Below are 20,233 nucleotides of genomic sequence, written 5' to 3' on the forward strand. Positions count from 1 at the left end.
ACAAACTCTACAGGAGAGGCTCACTGGCTGAAGAAACAATGACAGATTCTCTCTTCTTTCTTAAAAGGCTTCAAGTAATTGGGTTTTCTCATTGTGGGAGACATGCCTTAGTTGATTGCAGATGTAGTCAGCCACAGCTGGAATCAACTGACTGTTGACTTAATACACCAGCTTTTCCAGCCAGGAAATATCCTTGCAGTAATGGTCAGGCAAGTGCTTGCCTGACCAGACAACTGGCTGTAATCATTTGGCCAAGTTGACACCAGAATCTAACCATCACACTCTTGGTTGTCTTTTCAATTTCTTGATAACGCCTGAACCTTTTACTTTTAAAATTTTTATCTTTCTTCCCTTTCTGGATAATACTTATACTTAAGTCCTTTGTGGCTCCTTTCTGTTCTGTCACTTCAAATAGGGAAGGTGTAACTGAAACAGCTATTTGCTCAAGGATACTGTGGGGAAACAACCGGTAAATAGTCAACTTTATACTTGGATATACTTTAACAGATACATTCACAACCAGCAATTGTGTTCACTTTCCTCAGGATAAGTCTGTTTTCAGTTTTTTGCATCTTCTCTCCCTTTCAGATTGAGCAGGACAGTGGGTTGACTCATAGTAAATATGGTTTTCTGTGTGGTTAATTCAGGATCTTTGACCATGCATACCTAATAAGTACTTGATAAATATTAAATGAATGAATGATTAAATGAATATTCAACCGCATAATGAACATATCCATCTGTGTATCTCATAGGTAATAGTTAATATGGTTAACACCGAATTCACTATCTTTTCCACAAAATGGTTCTTCTTAATTGCCCATCATACACACACACACACACACACACACACACACATTCTCTATCATTTCCTCCTCTTCATTCCTGCTGTCACTTCTTTAGTGTAGGCTGATTCCATTTACTGCTTTAAGCATTGGTTATACTCTCCATGCTTTCAATCTTATTATACCCTGACAATCTGGCTTCTACACTGTTGATGGAGTGATCGTTCAAAGTGGAGATGAAGCAAGCCAAAACTATGAAAGGTTTGCCATATCTCCATATAACGATTAGGATAAAGTAGTGGGAACAGAAAGAAATAGAAGCTAGCTGTAAATGGCTGTGTTATTGTGCCTTGTCCACAAAGAGGTGCCCACTGAATTTAGTATGTAGAAGCAGGATGATTCATCTTTATGTTTCACACTTCCAGATTTTTCCCTTGAAAGGAGTACAGGGAGATTATTGAATTTGCATTTTATAATCACTGCCTGACTGAGGGAACAGCAAAAGGCATAGGACACATGCTAAAAAAGAGGGGAAACTTTAAAAAAATGGATGTATAAACAATAAAAACTTATCCTCAATAATATAATTCTAGATGAACACATATGATTATTTGGCAAAGAGAGTGACAAAAGTCTCTGCCATTTTATAAGAGCTTCTTAGCATAATCAGGGATAAGAAGTTCATAGAAAAAAATTATTGCAGAAGGAGCACAATATGAAAACTCAATGAACATTAGTAACTCATAAAAAAAGTTAATTATTGAGGACATACAGCAGAACAACAAATAAATGTTAGAACAATTGTCACAAGTCAGCTCTACTTACATTACCTGGGAAATTTTTTGTGATGAATTCTTTGAATTCTTCCATTTTATCTTCATAATTACCAACCTTAAGCTTGGCTGTCAAACTGTGTATATTACCAAACTTTTTCTTGAGGTGCTGAGGGCTGCCTAGGCACTTCAACTTCCCCTTTGCTATGATGGCCAGCCTGGTGCAGAGGGCCTCACATTCCTCCACACTAGGGAGACAAGGGAAATACGGCTGGAGAGTCTCATTTTTAGAGAGCAAACTGTGTAGTTTAAATAGAGGCATGATTATAAGGTTATCTTTGCAGTGAGAGGGACTGATATTTCAGATGATTATCATTAAGGTTAAATTTGGAAGAGAAGATTTAAAAATTCAAAGAAATTGATGCCTAAATACACAAGAGGAACAGCCCCTATACTTTGTATCTTTTAATCTTCATATTTTCCCTCTTTGTACTCTAACTACAGTACCTCCTGGGTAATTCATATACTTAGGCAAGTTCACTGAAGCGTACTCTTGACTCCTAATTCCCTCCTATTGTAACCCCCGTAACTCCCAATTAAGCCTCCAAATGGGCTATACCTGTGGGAAGTTATGATGATAGCTTTTCCAGCTTTGCAGGTCCGTGTAATTATGTCCCAGAGCAGGCGCTGGGCTACTGGATCCATGCCAGTAGATGGCTCATCCAGGATGACGACTGAGGGATTTCCCATTAGGGCAATAGCAGTACTCAGTTTACGTCTATTTCCACCACTTTACAGAAAGAGAAAATGGGAGAATAAGATTCCCATTAATACGTGGGAAAGAATTAGCTCCGACATCCAGAATGCTGATTTGATATGAATAACAAAGGAGCAGGTCTAAGTCCAAGTATATATTAATTAATTTCATTTCAAAATGACTCTTCTTGTAATTTATTTCAGCATTACTACTGGTGGCATACTTTTTATTTAGGGAGACAAAGAACCATAAGGAGAAAGGAATAACTGCTCTTTTTTAAAATTCCAAGGCTATTGTTAATTTCTGTAAAAGTTGGCCTCACACTTCTGAGATATGCCTTATTTCTGAATCTTAAATCTGAAAACTGGCAGGACATTCCACAATTTATCTCACAGCCATTGCTCCTGTGTGTGAGAGGGGCTCAAGTTGTTTTCAGGCCTTCATTCCAAACAGTGGAAACACAAGTAGGGGCTTAATGATTGTGGCAGCATAATGTCTCACCTGTAGGTGTAGATAAACTTGTCAGCATAGGGTCCCAGGCGCATTGAGCACAAAAAGGCTTCCACATACTTATAAATGTTTGGCTCGGGGATCCCCCACAGCCTGGCATACATGATCATCAATTCCCGACCTGTCATGTGGCTCAGCGTGGAGTCAGATTGAGGACAATAGCCAATTCTCGACCTAACCTGAATCAAGAGGGTGATCATAAGCAATAGACTCGAGTCAACCATTCCATTGACCATACAGTTCATATGCTGCTAAGGTTGATACCCATAGATTTACTATTGAGACTTTCTTCTTTTCAAGTCTACAGGAAATTTGCAGCTGGAGCCCACCATAATAAAATAGAGTAAAATGGACTTATCAACACATATTAATTGTGCACTACTATGTGTCCAAGATAGGCTTTTTGTTAGATGAAGTTTCTTATAAGGTATCATTAGAAAAGAAACAATCTATGACATTAATTAAAATAATGTTTAGGATTCTACTTTCAGTAAGGGCCAAGTAGCTTGTATTGATCCAATCCCCGCAGATAACAAATATGAACTGCACTGTGTTTATTTGTTTACATTTAGCCTAGTTAAGTCTAAAATAAGTACACCAAAATTTCACCTTATCCCTATTATAGAGTAGACAGAGTTTGTAGTATGAGGTCAGTTATCTTAAATGCCTTTTAAAAATATTCAGAAATTTTTGAAGGATTTTAGAAGAAGTCTAAACTCTCTACAATCTAATATTCACAATATTTAGGATATAATCCCAAATCAACTGACAAATGAAGAAACAGCTGAATATTACCCATGTTCCAAAGACAAGACAGTCAATGAAGAGGGACCCCCAAATGACCAAAATTTGGAATGAACAGAAAATAATTTTATAGAAACTCTTATAACTATGCTTAAGAAAGTAAGGAAAATATGCTTACAATGAGAAAAAGAAGATAGAGTTAGAAAATCTCAGAAGAAAAACAGAAACAAAATTAAAAAATCAAATGGAAATTCTAGTGGTGAAAATTATACTATCTGAAATGAAAAATTCACTGGGTAGGCTTAACAGAAGATTGGAGATGAGAGAAGAAAGATTCAGTAAACTTGAAGATAGAACAACAGAAATTATTCAATCTAAAAAAATGTTTACAGGCAGAAAAAAATGAATGGATTCACAGTGATGTGTGTGATACAAGATCAAAGCATTTAGCATATCCAAAGATGGACTCCTAAAAGGAGAGTAGTGCAAGAATTGAGGAACATAAAGATATTTGATGAAAATTTACCACATTTGGTGAAAAGTATAAATTTACAGATTTATAACTCTCACTGAATCCCCAGGAAAATGGGATAAAGAAATGAACAAATTTTGCTTAAAGACATCACAGTCAAACTGCTGAAAACCTAAGAAAAAGAGAATATTTTGAATGCATCCAGATAGAAACAACACATATCTATGAGGACAAAAAGTCAAAATTCTGTTGAGTTCTAATTAGAAACTATGGAAGACAGAAGGCAGTGGAATATCTTTAGTATAAAATTTTATGCCCTTCAAAAATATCCTTTAATAGTAAAAGCAACTTTATTTTAATAGCCCCAAATGGAGAGACCCCAAATGTCTTTTAACAACTGAACAGATAAATAAGTCATGGTATATTCATACAATGGAATGCAACTGATCAAAACAAAGAACTGTTGATACATGTATCATGGAAGAATCTTTAATTGTGCTGAGTGAAAGAGCTAGATAATAAGAATATATTTTATATGACTCTATTTATATAAAACATTATACAATTAAAATTAATCTATAGAAGCAGAAAACCTATCAGTGACTCCTGAGGAGGAAGGAGTGAGGAGGAGCAGGAGGAAGTGATTACAAAGAGACACACAAAAACTGTTTGCAGTGTTTGAAAGATTCACTATATTGCAGCAATGGTTTCACAGTTGTATATATATGTGGAAAGTTTTCAAGTTATACAATTTAAATATGTGCAGTTATTGTATTTCAATTATACCTTAACAAAGCTGTTAACAAAGAGAACGGGGGCTAAATAAAAACTTTAAGAAAAACATAATCTGAGTTTTATAATACCAGCACATCCTCACTGAAAATAATCCTAAAGGATATTCATATCAAGAACAAGAAAACCTTTCCAAGACTAAAGGTTTGAAATGCAAGAAGGAATGGAAAATAAAAAAAGTGGTAAACATGTGGGTAAATGTTAACGCACATTGACTCTGTAAGGAATAATAATATTAAACAGAATTTAAAAATAAAAATAAATAAGCAAATTCATAGTCAGAAACTAGGTTACTGGTTATAGGGGCCAGGAAAGGGGTGGAAAATGGGAAGACAGGCTTAATTGATTACAGAGTTTCTGTTTGGCGTGATGGAAGGGTTTTGGAAATGGATGGTGGTGATGGTAGCAGAACACTGTGAATGTAATTTACTCCACTTAATTACGTTTTAGAGCGTGGTTTAAAAAGGAAATTGCAGGTTATATATATGTTACTAGAATAAAACTTTAAAAACCATAAAATTGTACAATATAAATAAAGACCCCTACTGTAAACTATGGAGTACAGTTAATAATATAGTTATAATGTTTCCTCAATTGTAAAAAAGATACCACACTAATGCAAAGTGTTAATAATAGGGAAAATTGTGTATGTGTGTGTGTGGGGAGGGGATACATGAGAATTCTGTATTTTTTGTATAATTTTTTTGTAAGCCTATGACTTCTTTAATAAAAATATAAATATATTTTAAAAATAGTATTCCTGGGATGAATCCTACTTGGTCATGATGTATAATTCTTTTAATGTGTTGTTGGATACGATTTGCTAGAATTTTTGCGATGCTGGACTTTAAGGCATATTATGAAGCCACAGTGGTCAAAACAGCATGGTATTGGTATAAAGATAGATATATTGACCAATGGAATCGAATAGAGTGCTCAGATATAGACCCTCTCATCTATGGACATTTGATCTTTGATAAGGCAGTCAAGCCAACTCACCTGGGACAGAACAGTCTCTTCAATAAATGGTGCCTAGAGAACTGGATATCCATATGTAAAAGAATGAAAGAAGACCCACATCTCACACCTTATACAAAAGTTAACTCCAAATGGATCAAAGATCTAAACATTAGGTCTAAGACCATAAAACAGTTAGAGGAAAATGTAGGGAGATATCTTATGAATCTTACAACTGGAGGTGGTTTTATGGACCTTAAACCTAAAGCAAGAGCACTGAAGAAATAAATAAATAAATGGGAGCTCCTCAAAATTAAACACTTTTGTGCATCAAAGAACTTCATCAAGAAAGTAGAAAGACAGCCTACACAATGGGAGATAATATTTGGAAATGACATATCAGATAAAGGTCTAGTATCCAGAATATATAAAGAGATTGTTCAACTCAATAACAAAAATAGTATTAAAATGCATGACAATGACCACATATAAATTGCAAGGTGTTCTAGCTTGCTAGCTGCCAGAATGCAATATACCAGAAACAGAACGGTTTTTAAAATGGGGAATTTAATAAGTTGCTAGTTTCAGTTCTAAGGCTGAGAAAATGTCCCAATTAAAACAAGTCTATAGAAATGTACAATCAAAGGTATCCATCTAGGGAAACATACCTTGGTTCAAGAAGTCCGATGAAGTTCAGGGTTTCTCTCTCAAGTGAGAAGGCACATGGCAAACACAGTCAGGGCTTCTCTCTCAGCTGAAAGGGCACATGGCAAACACGGCGTCATCTGCTAGCTTTCTCTCCTGGCTTCCGGTTTCATGAAGCTCCCCGCGAGACGTTTTCCTTCTTCATCTCCAGAGGTTGCTGGCTCATGGACTCTCTCCTTCGTGCTGCTGAAACATTCTCTACTCTCTCCGAATCTCTTCTCCAAAATGTTTCTTCTTTTATAGGACTCCAGAAACTAATCAAGACCCACCCAAATGAGTGGAGACACATCTCGCCTAATCCAGTTAACAACCACTCTTGATTGGGTTACATCTCCAGGGAGATGATCTAATTACATACAGTATTGAACAGGGATTATTCTGCCTTTACGAAATGGGATTTAGATTAAAACATGGCTTTTCTAGGGGACATACATCCTTTCAAACCAGCACAGAAGGGTAGTAAAAGAAGTTAAAGTGTTCAAATTTGTATAGTCTAGGAGTTAAAGAGGGTAATTAATTTTGACTTTTGATAACTAAGACTATTATAATTTCTAGGGTAACCTCTGAAAGATAGAAAAAGTATATAAATTTCAAAAATAAAGCAGAAAAATGTGATAATTAAAAATGCTCAATTAATCCAAACCAAGGCAAGAAAAAACAAACAGAGAAACAAAAACGTGGGAAAATATAATATACAAATCAAGTTGATGGATTTAAACCTATGTGTAGGAGTAATTATTTAAAATATAAGTGACTTCAATGTTTTAGTTAAAAGACAAAGATTGACCAGTTGAATGAAAACAGAAACAAAGACAAAAAAATTTTCAACTATATCCTCTTGAAAACATAGGGAAAATCTGAAAGCAAATGGAGAGAAAAAGATTTACTGTACGTATACTAATCAAAAGAGCTTAGGTAGCTATAGTAATATCAAAGAAAAAATTTAAAGCAAATATCATTCCTAGAGTTAGAAGAGAGTGTCACTTGGATAATTATAACAATAAATTTTCATAAGGAAGAAATAGTTTAAAATTTTAGGAATTTATGAATAGTGCCACAAAATCTATACAGGAAAATAAAAGGGGGGGGGGGATGGAGATTCAAGGAGAAACAGAAATTCATAATCAGAGTGGCTAATTTTAACATCCTTCTCTCAGTGTGACAGAACAAGGAGGCTAAAAAAATAGTAATGCTGTGGACTATTAAACAATTGATATGTTTCACCTGAAGAAATATATAGAATACTGTACACAACAACTAAAGAATGATACTTGTTCACAAAGATCAGTAATATTTACTTAGAATTACTTGCCACATGTTGGACTTTAAAGAAGGCTAAATACATTTCAAAGACATGAGGTATATAAATGGGTAAATATAAATTATTCCAATAGAACAATACAAACCTTTCTAAATATCAGAAGTAAAAGGGGAATAAAAACTTTTATTGATAAAATATATTAATAAATATAAAAGTATCAAATCCCCTATTATTAAAAAAGATTTTCAAATTGTAATCCTAATTAAAACCCATATCCATACTAACTTCAAGATGCCCCTCAAATACAATGATTCAGAAATGTTTAAAGCAAAATGCAAAAAGAAGAAAGCAAGGGTCCCAACTTGAATATAAGACAAAATAGAATTCAAACGTAAAAGCATTGAGAATGACAAAAAGGGCACTGATCTTGAAAGGTACCATTTGCTACAGAAATAGAAAAGTTATGAATATATTTGTACCAAATGAAAAAGAAGTAACTTTCCTAAGGCAGAAATTACAGGAAATATAAAGAGAAAAACATTCAACAGATTAAAACTAAGACTAACTTCAGGAGAAATAGAAAACTAAGAGTCACAGTTTCCACAGAAGAAATAGAGAAAGAAACAAAGATATATACATCAATGAAAATAAAAATAAAATAAAATAAAGCACCAATCCCCAATGGCTTTATAGGGGGTGTGCTGGTTTGAAAGGATTAGGTACCCTAGAAAAGCCATGTTTTAATCCTGATCCACCTTGTGGATCTTTTAATTCCTATTCAGTACTGTAGGTTGGAAACTTGATTAGGTTATCTCCACGGAGATGTGACTCACCCAAATTGTGGGTATTAACATTTCATTAGAGGGACATGTAACTCCACCCATTCTAGGTGGGTCTTGATTAGTTTACTGGAATCCTTTAAAAGATGAAGGATTTTGGAGCGAGTCCCTTTTGAGAGCTGCCAGAGAGTGAAGAGAACCAAGAGAGCCCACACAGTCAAAGAACTTTGGAGATGAAGGAAAATGCCCCCAGGAGAGCTTCATGAAACAAGAACCTGGAGAGAAAGCTAGCAGAAGTCACCATGTTTGCCTTGTGCCTTTCCAGTTGAGAGAGAAATCCTGAACTTCATTAGCCTTTCTTGAGTGAAGGTAACCTCTTGTTGGTGCCTTAACGTGGACATTTTTATAGCCTTGCTTTAATTGGGATGTTATCACGGCCTTAGAACTGTAAACTAGCAACTTACTAAATTCCCCTTTTTAAAAGTCATTCTGTTTCTGGTATATTGCATTTTGAAGCTAGCAAACTAGAACAGGGGGTATTCTATCAACTTTTTAAAGAACATATAACAATAGTGGTGTTTAAATAAGATAATAGAAAAATTAAGGGAAAATTTCATAGAAAAATTAAGAAAATTGAGCAAAACCCACAAAAAATTGAAAACAAAGTTCAATCTCACTTCTGAGTATTGATGCAAAATGCTAAAACTAAAAGCTGAATAGAAATCCAGAAGCCCCCTTAAAAGAATAATGCCTTATGAGCAAGTGGAGTTTATTACATTATGCAAGGATGGCTTAAAATTAGAAAAAAATATTCTATATATGCATATAGAATATATATGCATATATATATGCATTCATTCCATCAATAGATAAATTGGAGAAAATATTATGAAATTTTCTCCATCAATGATGAAAAAGCATTTTATAAAATTTAACTCCCATTTCTCTTAAAAATTCTCAAAATTGAAAATTGACGGTTAATTTAACATGACTCATTTAGCAAGAAATCTATATTGAACATATAATGGCCTAGATTGAACATCAACAATTGTCATAGCTTGTAAGCAAAAATTAGATAAGGCCGTTCCTTGACTATAGTGAGACAGGAAAGAGATAAGGCCTCTTTGTATATCTGAAATGAGATAGAATTGCAAAAACTCTCTTCACTGACTAAACTCTCTTCACTGACTAACACAAATGACTACTACTTTTATTTTTCCAATGACATCCCTAGCCTTTATTTAATCTTCCTGCCTCCTAGATAAAAATACCCACAAACACCAAATTGCCCCTACTTCCTGACAACATTCAAATCAGAACTGGTTTCAACGTCCAATATCCAGCACAACCGCAAAGCCTGTAATAAACCCTTCCCAATTTTCTCTTACCAAGACGGCTAGTTGTTCCTCTGATGTGCATTCACCCATGCTGCAGAAAACTAAATAAAACTAAATTTGTTTAACTACAGGTGTGTTTCTAGTGATTTTTGGCTGGTGAGCTTTATTATAATGACTTGGAATCAAGTGGCATAAAAGAGAAGATTGATATATCTACCTACTTAAAAGTTTCTGCAGGGCAAAAATAATATGAGCAAAATCAAAAGACAGATACACAAAATATCTGAAACTTACATTATAGATATTAACATATGAGAGTCCCAGAAGTTAATAAAGAAAAATATCAACAGTTAAAAACTGTAAAGGATATGAATACATTATTCACAGGAAAGGAAATGCAAATGATTCTTGAACATGTCAAAAGTTATGCAACCTTACTCATAACGAGAGAAAAATTTAGTAAAACTATAATGAAATATCATTTAAAAAACCTATCAGACTGATAAAAATCCAAAAAACTGATCACATGCTTTGTTATTATTAGTAAAGGGAAACAGTAACTCTTATACATTGTTGATGACTGCAAATTTGTATACCCACACATGGAAAGCAATTTGGCAAAATCCAGAAAATATATCCTTTTGTGTAATAAACTAGAAAAGAGATATTTATATTTGATTGTATATACATAACAATAACTTTAGAATGGTAGAAGTGGTTACCTTTTTGTGTGGACTTGGAAAGAAAGAAGGTTTCAAAGGAAATGAGGTTTCAAAGGAGAGTAAATGAGACTAATGCCTTGTGTAATTTTTTATATTTATGATTCAGGTGAATGCATACCTATGCATATTATGTCTATAATTTAGGTGAATGCATACCTCTCTTTCTCAGGTAGCTCCTGTAGCCCTATATTTAAAACTTCTTTTGCTGCCTCTTCCCACTTATATGGTTAAGTTTCTGAAAAGTCATCTCAAACTTTGGGTATAATTATTTTATCCCCTTTGTTTCACAACTACATTTCTTCAAAGTTTGGTCCACACTTATTAATTTCCTCATCCTCACTTGCCTATTTGTCATCCTACTGCATTCAGGCTTCAGTGATGTACAAGGTCCAGGTGGGTTATTACCTGAGATATTTGCTCTATTCCCTTGAAATTTTCTCCTCACCTGGCTTGTGTGATATAACTCTCTCTAGATTTTTCTTCCAATTCTTTAACTTATTACTCCCAATTTCTTCTCCAATTCCACTCCAAATCCTAAAAATTATAGTCACCCTCAGGATTGAGGCCATATTTTTATCTTAATACACATTATTGATAAGTATCTCATCTATTTCCACAGTTTAAATTTAACCTGTTCTTTGATGAATCCCAGATTTGTATCTTTCTATCAATTCACTAATACAGGTTCCAACTGTCTGTTGGGTATTAAAGTATTTGGGTGTATCACAGATACCTTAAACTCATCACATCCTCCTTCAAACACCTGAATCCTCCTGTATTTATTTTCTTGGCAAATGGAACTTTCATCCATTCACTAGCTCAAGATAGAAACCAGGATGATATCTTAGGCTCCTTTCATCCCCTTATAATACACATCCAAATGAAGCACTAAATCCTGTCAATTCTACCTTCTTATTATCTTTCACTGTTCCACTCATACTTTGCTTCCACTAGAGAGAAAACTGCCTTTACTTATACTCAATATATTATGCCTATTGCTCTCCATGGAGTCTTTTTGAGAAAAAAGTCAATATCCCTGGAATTCCCTTCCAGGTTCCCCACCCACTTGTCTGGTACCTTCTACTGATTACCTCAGGGTATCAAGTCTGTGACTAAGGTCAGAAATACCTTTCTGATATTTTCAGTGATGCTAATGCCATCAACTAGTACAGCTCCAGAGGTAGTGGTCTCCTCTCCAGTCAACATTTTAAAGGTGGTGGATTTTCCGGCTCCATTTAATCCAAGTAATCCAAAGCACTCAGACTTTTTGACTACAAGGGAGATATTCCTCACAGCCTTTACAACTGGACACGTATAATAAATCTGAGAAAATTAAAACAAAAACAAACTGCAATGTACTGAAGCACTGATTATGGGTCAAATACGGCTATATCCTCACACCCTTCTGGATCACTACCTGGGAACGGTTTCACAAGAGCTCTTTCATCTTCAGCCTTCTATCTTATCAGGAAAAGACACACAGATCCCAAAGAAATGCCACCAATACCATCAACAACTTCTTGATTGTAAAGGTGGGCTAAAGCTCAGGGCAATATTTGTCCTTGAGTAACTTTACCTTTGTAAGTTCTTTAAGAAGCAGTGGGTTCTTCTGCAAATTAACAGACAGTGCCAGAACCTTCTTCCTTTCATTTTTTACATCTTCATCTTCATATTCCTTGATTTTTTGTATGGACACTATAGCCTATATTTTCAAGACAAGAGTCACGAATGTGGATATTCTTAAGATAACTGGTTTAGACTGAGTGGCTTCAGGAAATCTGACCTGAGGGAATAACTTCAAAGATGTCAGTAAAGGTATGAGTAATTTCTACGAGCTTTCCTACCAGTTACCTGAACTTTCAAGCACAAAAATAATATTGACTTATTTAACTTTGGAAACTATAGTCACAAATAAGTGTCTATGGCTATGAATAAACAGCATGTTCTTGATAATAAACTGGTCACCATGAAAAACAGAGGCTACATCAATACTATTAATTAGAGTCTTGAGTGATATGTTATAATTAAAATGTATTCAAGAGACCATACAATTCCAAGTAAAAAATGAACTTTTTCTCTATTGAAAGAAGGCCTCTCCATAAGAGAAGTCTGAAAGATAAAAATGATTTATTGAAAGATAAATAATGATTTATTGTTTTGAAAGATAAACAATGATATATTGAAAGAAGGAATTAGGGAGGGGATAGAAGAAGGGCCACCAGCAGTGTGAGCTTAGTGAAAGAGATGGAGGAATGAAACAACAGGGCATGCTTTTTCTTTCTGAGTTTTGTGGTTTGTTTCTTTCTATAAATTGTTTCATTTCATCTCAGGTGTGAAATTTATGTGCAGAGAATGGCTTGTAACCTTTGTGAGATCTGCAGTGACATTCCCTTTTTGTTCCTGATGTTGGCAATTTGTATCTTCTCTATCTTACAGTCATTCTGGTTAGAGGTTTATCAGTTTTAGTTATCTTTCAAAGAATCAGCTTTTGGTTGTATTCAGTAATTTCTTTCTCTATTGCTTTTCTGCTTGTAATTTCATTTTTTTATGCTCTTATTTTTATTTCCAACTTCTTTTGGTCTGAGTTTATTTTGTTCATCCTTTCCTAATTTATTGAGGAGAAAGCTTTGATTATTGATATATCTTTTGAAATCTTCATTTCTAATATAAGCATTTAATGCTATAAATTTGCCTCAGAGCAGTGCTTTAGGTGCTTCCTGCAAATGTTGATATATTGTGTTTTCATTTTCACTCAGTTCAAAATATTTTCTAATTTCCCCTCAACTTCCCTTTTGGAACATGGGTTATAGAGAACTGTGTTGCTTTATTTGCAAGTGTTTACAGATTTTCCTATTATATTTTTGTTGTTGATTTATACTTTAATTTCATATAATCAGAAAATATACACCATTATTTCAATTATTTTAAAGTTGTGAATGGTCTGTCTTGGCATATATTTCATGTGTACTTCTTTTGTTGGGAAGAGTATTCTATAAATGTCAGCTTGATGATTTTCTCTTTAGTCTATCGATCACTGAGGGAATAACTGATAAATTACCAACTATAATGTGGACAGGCACATACTACTTATTTTGCAGGGCAGGCTGTATACTTGCTTGATCTGAGAACTGAAGACAAACTCTTAGTAAAGACGAGTGGGTTACTTGCATAGACTCAGAGGGTTCAGAGGAATTGGGGGATTTAAGATCTATGGGTTATCAACTCAGATGTCTCCAACCCACACGTCAGGGTCCCATTATTCTCCAATAAGAGACTGACCTTGGTGAAGACCTGCCATTGTTGAGTCTGATCTTCAGTGAAGCTCAGTTAATCTGAAAACTAGACCCTGATTCTGGTCATCAGTTTTCTCTGCCCTTCCGCTGGAGGAAATGAGAGCCTCATTATGTGCTACTGAAGAGGACATTTTGCTTTCTCATTTGACTTTCAATGTCCTAATTACTCTCAGCTTTTTATTATCTTTTTACAACAAAGGAATGTAGCAATAGTTCCCTAATTTCATTGTCCTTATAGTTGCTATTTCCTCCATACTTCTCAAATACCTGATATATTACATTAGATAGTGCATTTTCTTCCACTAGTATACCATCCAATTCACCAACAATCCATTGAGAGTTTTAAAAATTGGATCTTGTGCCAGAGGCTATTTGTATTCCCCTTACCACTAGTGATGCAATCCTCATTGCCAGCTGGGCAGAGAATAATCTAGTTCCAAAATTCCATTGCTTACTTACTGTGACTTCTCCTGGTACCAATGTTGTGGATGAGGTTCCCTGAGAAGCAGACTCAGGGATAGAATTAGTATATAAGATGTTCATTAAAGAGTAACCTTGGGACCAACACCTGTGGAAGGCAGAGGAAGGGAGCAGGAGTAGGCACAGGGGGAAGTCAAGCTGCAGTGCTCACCTGACCCTCTGGGAAGTGCTGGAGTTGTCTGGGTGAGATTAATATAACCAGGCCTTTTATTCCCAAATTAATGTCATTTTTATGAGGGCTGACCTTGGGAGAAGAGGCTCTTTGAAGCTTAAGCAATCCATGAAGACAACGGCAGCTGAAGGCTTCTGAAGATGGTACTCTCAGAAGCTGGGGACAATTAAGTTTTCACTGAAGGGGATGTGGACAGTGCATTACAATGTATACCATAATGGGGATTCAATTCCTGTAATTCCTGAGACATATATGGCGACTATCAGTGAAAATGTATGCGGCAGGATAAAATGCCAAGAACTACTTTTAAATCAAATGAAAGATATATACAGGGATTTTAGTGATAGATTAGATTGGGGTGCAGTATAAGAAAGGAGTCAAGGACAAGTCCCATATTCCTCTGTTGAACAAAGGTATAGATGATCATGTTATTTATTGAGATAGGGGACACTGGAAAATGTTCTGGCAGTGGAAGAAGGAGAAGATGCAGATATTAATAAACAACAATGCTGCTGCTACAGCACTTATTGTTTAGTATATGCTAAGCACTGTGCACTTTACAGATACTTATTTAATTTAATTTTTAAAGTAACTGTATGAAGTAAAGTCTATTATTATCTCATTTGTGTAGGGGATATATCTGAAATAATGACCAAAAATTTCTTAACTTTGATGAAAAACATTATACTTTCAAGAATTTGAACAAACTCCAAGTAGTTTAAACACAAAGAAGTTCATAACTAGCCATCTTCATCAAATTATTGAAAGTCAAGGACAAAAAGAAAATCTTGAAAGTAGCTAGAGAAAAATGACTCATATAAAGGTATCATAAGATTAATAGTTGGCCACTCAGAAGCAGGAGTCCATTGTAGTGTAATATATTCAAAGTGAAAGAAAAACTATCTATCAAGAATTCTATATCCAATGCCTATCACTTTTTGGTTCCTGCACTACATTTGCTTTTCATTGATGAGTATGGCTTCTTCTCATTTTGGAGTGTTAAGAAAACTAAGACTGGAGTTTTGACTTAGCCTAGGACATTCAGTTTATTTTGTATTTAGGATATCTAGGCAAACAGGACTAGTTTATTAGAGTTCCACATAAAATTTGAGGTGTAGCCCTTATTCCAAATTGAAAGTATTCCTTTGTCTGGCTCTGCAACCTGTGCATATAGGAGCAGTGGCAAATCCAGGGAAGAACTTAGAGCCAAATATCCTTGTAATATTGTCACCCAGGAAGACTGACAGAAGGGTATGGTCAAGACCCAGAGCCATCCTGGAGAAGTGCCCAGAGGTAAAACTTGGTTGAATGAGAAGTTACAATCAGAAATATTGAAAGCAATATCTTATTGAATAAGAGATGTTCAATCATGGATGAGTAAGGACTCAATTACTGAATGAGTGGACCACTAAAATAACCTTTAAAAACCTGAAGGAATATAAAAAAGTAAGAGCTATATAAAGCAACAATCAATAATCTGCCTGGTAAAGGCTATGCAGCCCTACAGTCCTGCTTAAATTTAAATAAGTCAATTCCATAATTACAACCAAATGACTCCCATAGACAGTGAATGTGCAAGGCAGTGCCTTCTATCATACCTTATCCATCACAAATGGATTATTTCCTTGTGAAGAGGATTCAAAGTTTAGAGACTTGAAGTCCAAACTTAGATAAAAAAAACCTTTTGAGTCAAATAATTTCCAATTAGGTCTTGATGTAATTGCCTAATATTTCCTTTATCCAGTAAAGTAGGTAGGGATATGCAAGTTCATACCTTCTGGCCTAATGGTGAGCTTTCTTTGAGTTGTATCTGAAGTCCTTGTTAGTTACTTACCCTCTTGCTTTTCACGAGCATCTTGTAGACATTAAACATAATGTTATGAAAGAAAAAGATTTTCAGGTTCCAGAATGCAGTCTCCACAAACAAAAGCAAGAGGAGAAAAAATAAGCCCAGGACAGCCATTGCAACCAAAAACTTTGCAATCCCATGTTCTCCAAAATTATAGATGTGTTTCTTAGTAACTGAGGATGATAAAAGAGATAGTCTTACTTTAAAAATTAGTACACTACTTAAGATAACACCACATATTAAGAAATATAAGATCAAAGTGAATTTTAGATTAGATAGAATTATAGAATATAGAAAATCTGAAATTTTCTTTATTATTATCTCTCTTAACTGACTTTCCGTGGCATTTATGGTTATTTTTGGTTACTATAAAGTTTCTCCTGTCATTAGATTTTTTCTCATACTTTTACAAGTTGTTGATTTGAGACCTTATCCATATCTACACAAAGACTGATTCTTTGCTAATAGCATGTCTAGTAAACAAGTAAAGCATACAAAATTTTATAAAAATTATTATAGGCCATAAAAATATCTTTACAGAAATTAAGAGAGAAAAACTTTTATTTCATATTTAGGAAAAAGTTTAAAGATGGAGCAGTACTCATAAGGAAGAAAACAACCAAGTGTCTACATTGTAAGTGGGCAAAAGCTGATAGTTTTTTACCTTATTGCAGAGGAAATGAGTCAATACAAACAGTTGAATAGGAGGCATCTCCGAAATATGAAGATGATAAAAATCTCTTCTTTTTCTAAGAATTCTTTTTTTCTCAGTTATTAGTATCAGTGTATACAAATACAATTTGTTTTATTAAAAACACACATAACATAAAATTTACCATTTTAAACATTTTAAAGTGTACAGTTCAGTGTCATTTAGTACATTCATAACATTGTGCAGCCTTCACTACTATCTAGATCTAGAAAGTTTTCATTACCCCAAAAGGAAACCTGATGCCCATTAAACAATCTCTTCCTATCCATTCCTTCCCCTAGGCACTGCTTTATGTTTCTATGAATTTGCTTATTCTGGATATTTCATATAAATAGAACTATATATTATGTGATCTTTTGTGTCTGGCTTTCGCTTAGCATAATGTTCTCATATTGTAGCATGTATCAGAACTTCATTCCTTTCTATGGCTGAATAGTAATATTCCATCATATGAGTATAATTCATTATTTATCCATTTATCAGATGATGGGCATTTGGGTTGTGTTTTCATTTCCTGACTGCTAAATAAACACCATTCAGTGGGTGGGCTTAACAATAGGAATTTATTGGCTCATAGTTTCAGAAGCTAAAAGGCTTGCTTCCTCTCAGGGTTGGTATCTACCGGATGGCTGGTAATCTTTGGAGTTTCTTGATTTTGTCACATAGCAATGCATATGATGGCATATTCTCCTATCTCTTCTGGTTTGCTGACTTCATTCTGTTTACAAAGCATAGCCATCCTAGTGAATGTGAAGTGGCATCTCATTGTGATTTTGATTTGCATTTCCCTAGTGACTAATAACTTTGGACATCTTTTCATGTATTTATTAGTTGTTTGTATGTATTCTTTGGAGAAACATGTACACAAGTCCTTTGCCTGTTTTTTAATTGTGCTGTTTCTCTGTTGTTGAGTTGTAAAGAGTTCTTTATATATTTTGGATACTAGACCCTTACAAGATATATGATTTGCAAATATCTTTTTCCATTTTGTAGGCAGTCTCTTCAGTTTCTTGATAATTTCCTTTGATACACACAAGATTTTAACTTTGATGAAATTTAACATTTTTTTCTACTGTTACTTGTACTTTTGGTGTCATATCTAAGAATCCACCATAAATCCAAGGTCATGAAGATTTACCCCTATGTTTTCTTCTAAAAGTTTTGTGATTTCAGCTTCTATATTGAGGCTTTGGTCATTTGGATTAATTTTGTATATAGTGTGAGGTAGGGCATTTGGATTAATTTTGTATATAGTGTGAGGTAGGCATCCAATTTCATTCTTCTGCATGTGGCTATCCTTTTGTTGTAGCACCATTTGAGGAACAGACTGTTTTTTTCCCTGTGCAATGGTCTTGGCATTCTCGTCAATTGAACATAGATATAAAGATGTATATTTGGACTCTCAATTCTATTACAGTGACCTCCAAGTCTGTCCTTATGCCAGTACCTCACTTTTTTTAATTAAATTTTTTTTTAATTGGAGAAGTTGTGGGTTTACAGAACAATCATGCATAGAATGCAGGGTTTTCATACGCCACCCTACCACTACCACTTGCACTGGTGTGGTGTATGAAACCACATTTAAAAAATTAAAATTTTAAAAAAATTTTTAACTTTTTAAATTGTATAGTATAACATATATACAAAGGAAAGCAATAAAAAAGCAATAGTTTTCAAAGCATTTTTCAACAAGTAGTTATAAGACAGATCCCAGAGTCTGTCATGATCCTCTCATATTTTTCCTTCTAACTGCTCCAGAATATAGGAGGCTAGAGGGCTTAAATATTTTTTATCACCACAGTCAACCTTTTTTCCTTCTTTTTTTCTTGTGAAAAATAACGTCTATACAAAAAAGCTATAAATTTCAAAGCACAGAGCCACAATCAGTTGTAGAACATATTTCAGAGTTTGACATGGGTTATAATTTCACAATTTTAGGTTTTCACTTCCTGCTGTTCTAAAATAGTAGAGACTAAAATAGCTATCAATTTAATGATTCAGCATTCTTATTCATTTGTTAACTCCTATCTTCTCTGTATAATTCCACCATCACCTTTGATCGTGCCATCCCTCTCTTTAGGGTTGTTTGGGCTATGGTAATCCTAAGTTTTTGATATTGGAAAGGTCTGTCACTCATATGGGGTTGGAAGATGGAACTAGCTGACGTTCTGGAGAGGCTGGGCCTTCTAGGTTTCAGGACTTCTCTGGACCAGGGACCCATTGGAGGTGAAACCACATTTTTGATAACACTTTTTTTTGGTAATTCTATTATTTTTTAACAGTAGTTAAATTTGTTATAATTGGGGACTTCCTGGAAGATGGCGGCTTAGTAAGACGTGCGGATCTTAGTTTCTTCTCCAGGACACCTACTAGGGGAGTAGAAACGATACAGAAAGCGCCCAAAGCCACAACAGAGATAAAAAAGACAGCGTACCCCATCCTGGAACGGCTGGCTGGCTGAGAGAAGCAGCTCAGGTGAGATCGCCCAGGCGCGCGGGCCTTACCGGGCGGGGTGGCAAGCGGCCGGAGTTACTCCCTTCCCCCTTCCCGGGCCGGCTGGGAGAATTGGAGAGGTGGTCCCCTGAAACCAAGGTGACTGGCGCCCACACCACGCGCAGCCCCCGGACCAACTGAGAGAATTGGATCGGAAACCCCCAGGCCGCGGAGAACGGTGACCCCGTGACTCCCGGGGAACGTGCACTCTCTCGGGCGGGCCGCTGCCGCTGGCGCCCTCCCGCCACGCTTGTTGCCCAGGGCCGACTAGGAAATTCGGATGGGCTCTTTCCCTGGCTGCGGCGACCAGCAACCCTCCCTGCATTCGGACACCCTCCCTGCGTTCGGACCCCGGGCCGGCTCAAGCCGCTTCGGCTAGCGAACCCCCAGGACGGCGAGAGTTTTCCAAAGTTAAAGGTCCCACAGCACCTTTTACTGGTGGGACCCGCAGACAAACGTGTGCCACGAGCGCCACCTACTGGGCAGGATAAGAAAAACAGAACCCAGAGATTTCACAGAAAAATATTACAACCTTGCTGGGTCCAACACCAAGAGAAATCTGAATAAATGCCCAGACGCCAGCAGCAGAAGATAACTGTCCACGCTCAAAAGATTGAGAATATGGCTCAGTCAAAGGAAC

At 35.5% G+C, this 20,233-nt stretch overlaps 1 protein-coding gene across 7 annotated transcripts in view; it reads right to left on the reverse strand.

Annotated features, from left to right (window-relative positions):
• LOC143667399 (phospholipid-transporting ATPase ABCA3-like) overlaps positions 1-20,233 on the reverse strand; it is a 324,917-nt gene that overhangs the window by 43,924 nt on the left and 260,760 nt on the right. For all 7 annotated transcript variants that reach the window (XM_077141587.1, XM_077141586.1, XM_077141582.1 and 4 more), the window contains 6 exons: positions 16,374-16,561; positions 12,171-12,296; positions 11,723-11,917; positions 2,817-3,004; positions 2,178-2,348; positions 1,616-1,806 (listed from right to left, as the gene is read on the reverse strand). In XM_077141587.1, coding sequence (XP_076997702.1) covers positions 1,616-1,806; positions 2,178-2,348; positions 2,817-3,004; positions 11,723-11,917; positions 12,171-12,296; positions 16,374-16,561 — 1,059 coding nt within the window. The remainder of the gene's footprint in view (positions 1-1,615; positions 1,807-2,177; positions 2,349-2,816; positions 3,005-11,722; positions 11,918-12,170; positions 12,297-16,373; positions 16,562-20,233) is intronic.

The sequence above is a fragment of the Tamandua tetradactyla genome, chromosome 23 (genome assembly GCF_023851605.1).
Source record: "Tamandua tetradactyla isolate mTamTet1 chromosome 23, mTamTet1.pri, whole genome shotgun sequence".
NCBI classification, from domain to species: Eukaryota; Metazoa; Chordata; class Mammalia; order Pilosa; family Myrmecophagidae; genus Tamandua; species Tamandua tetradactyla.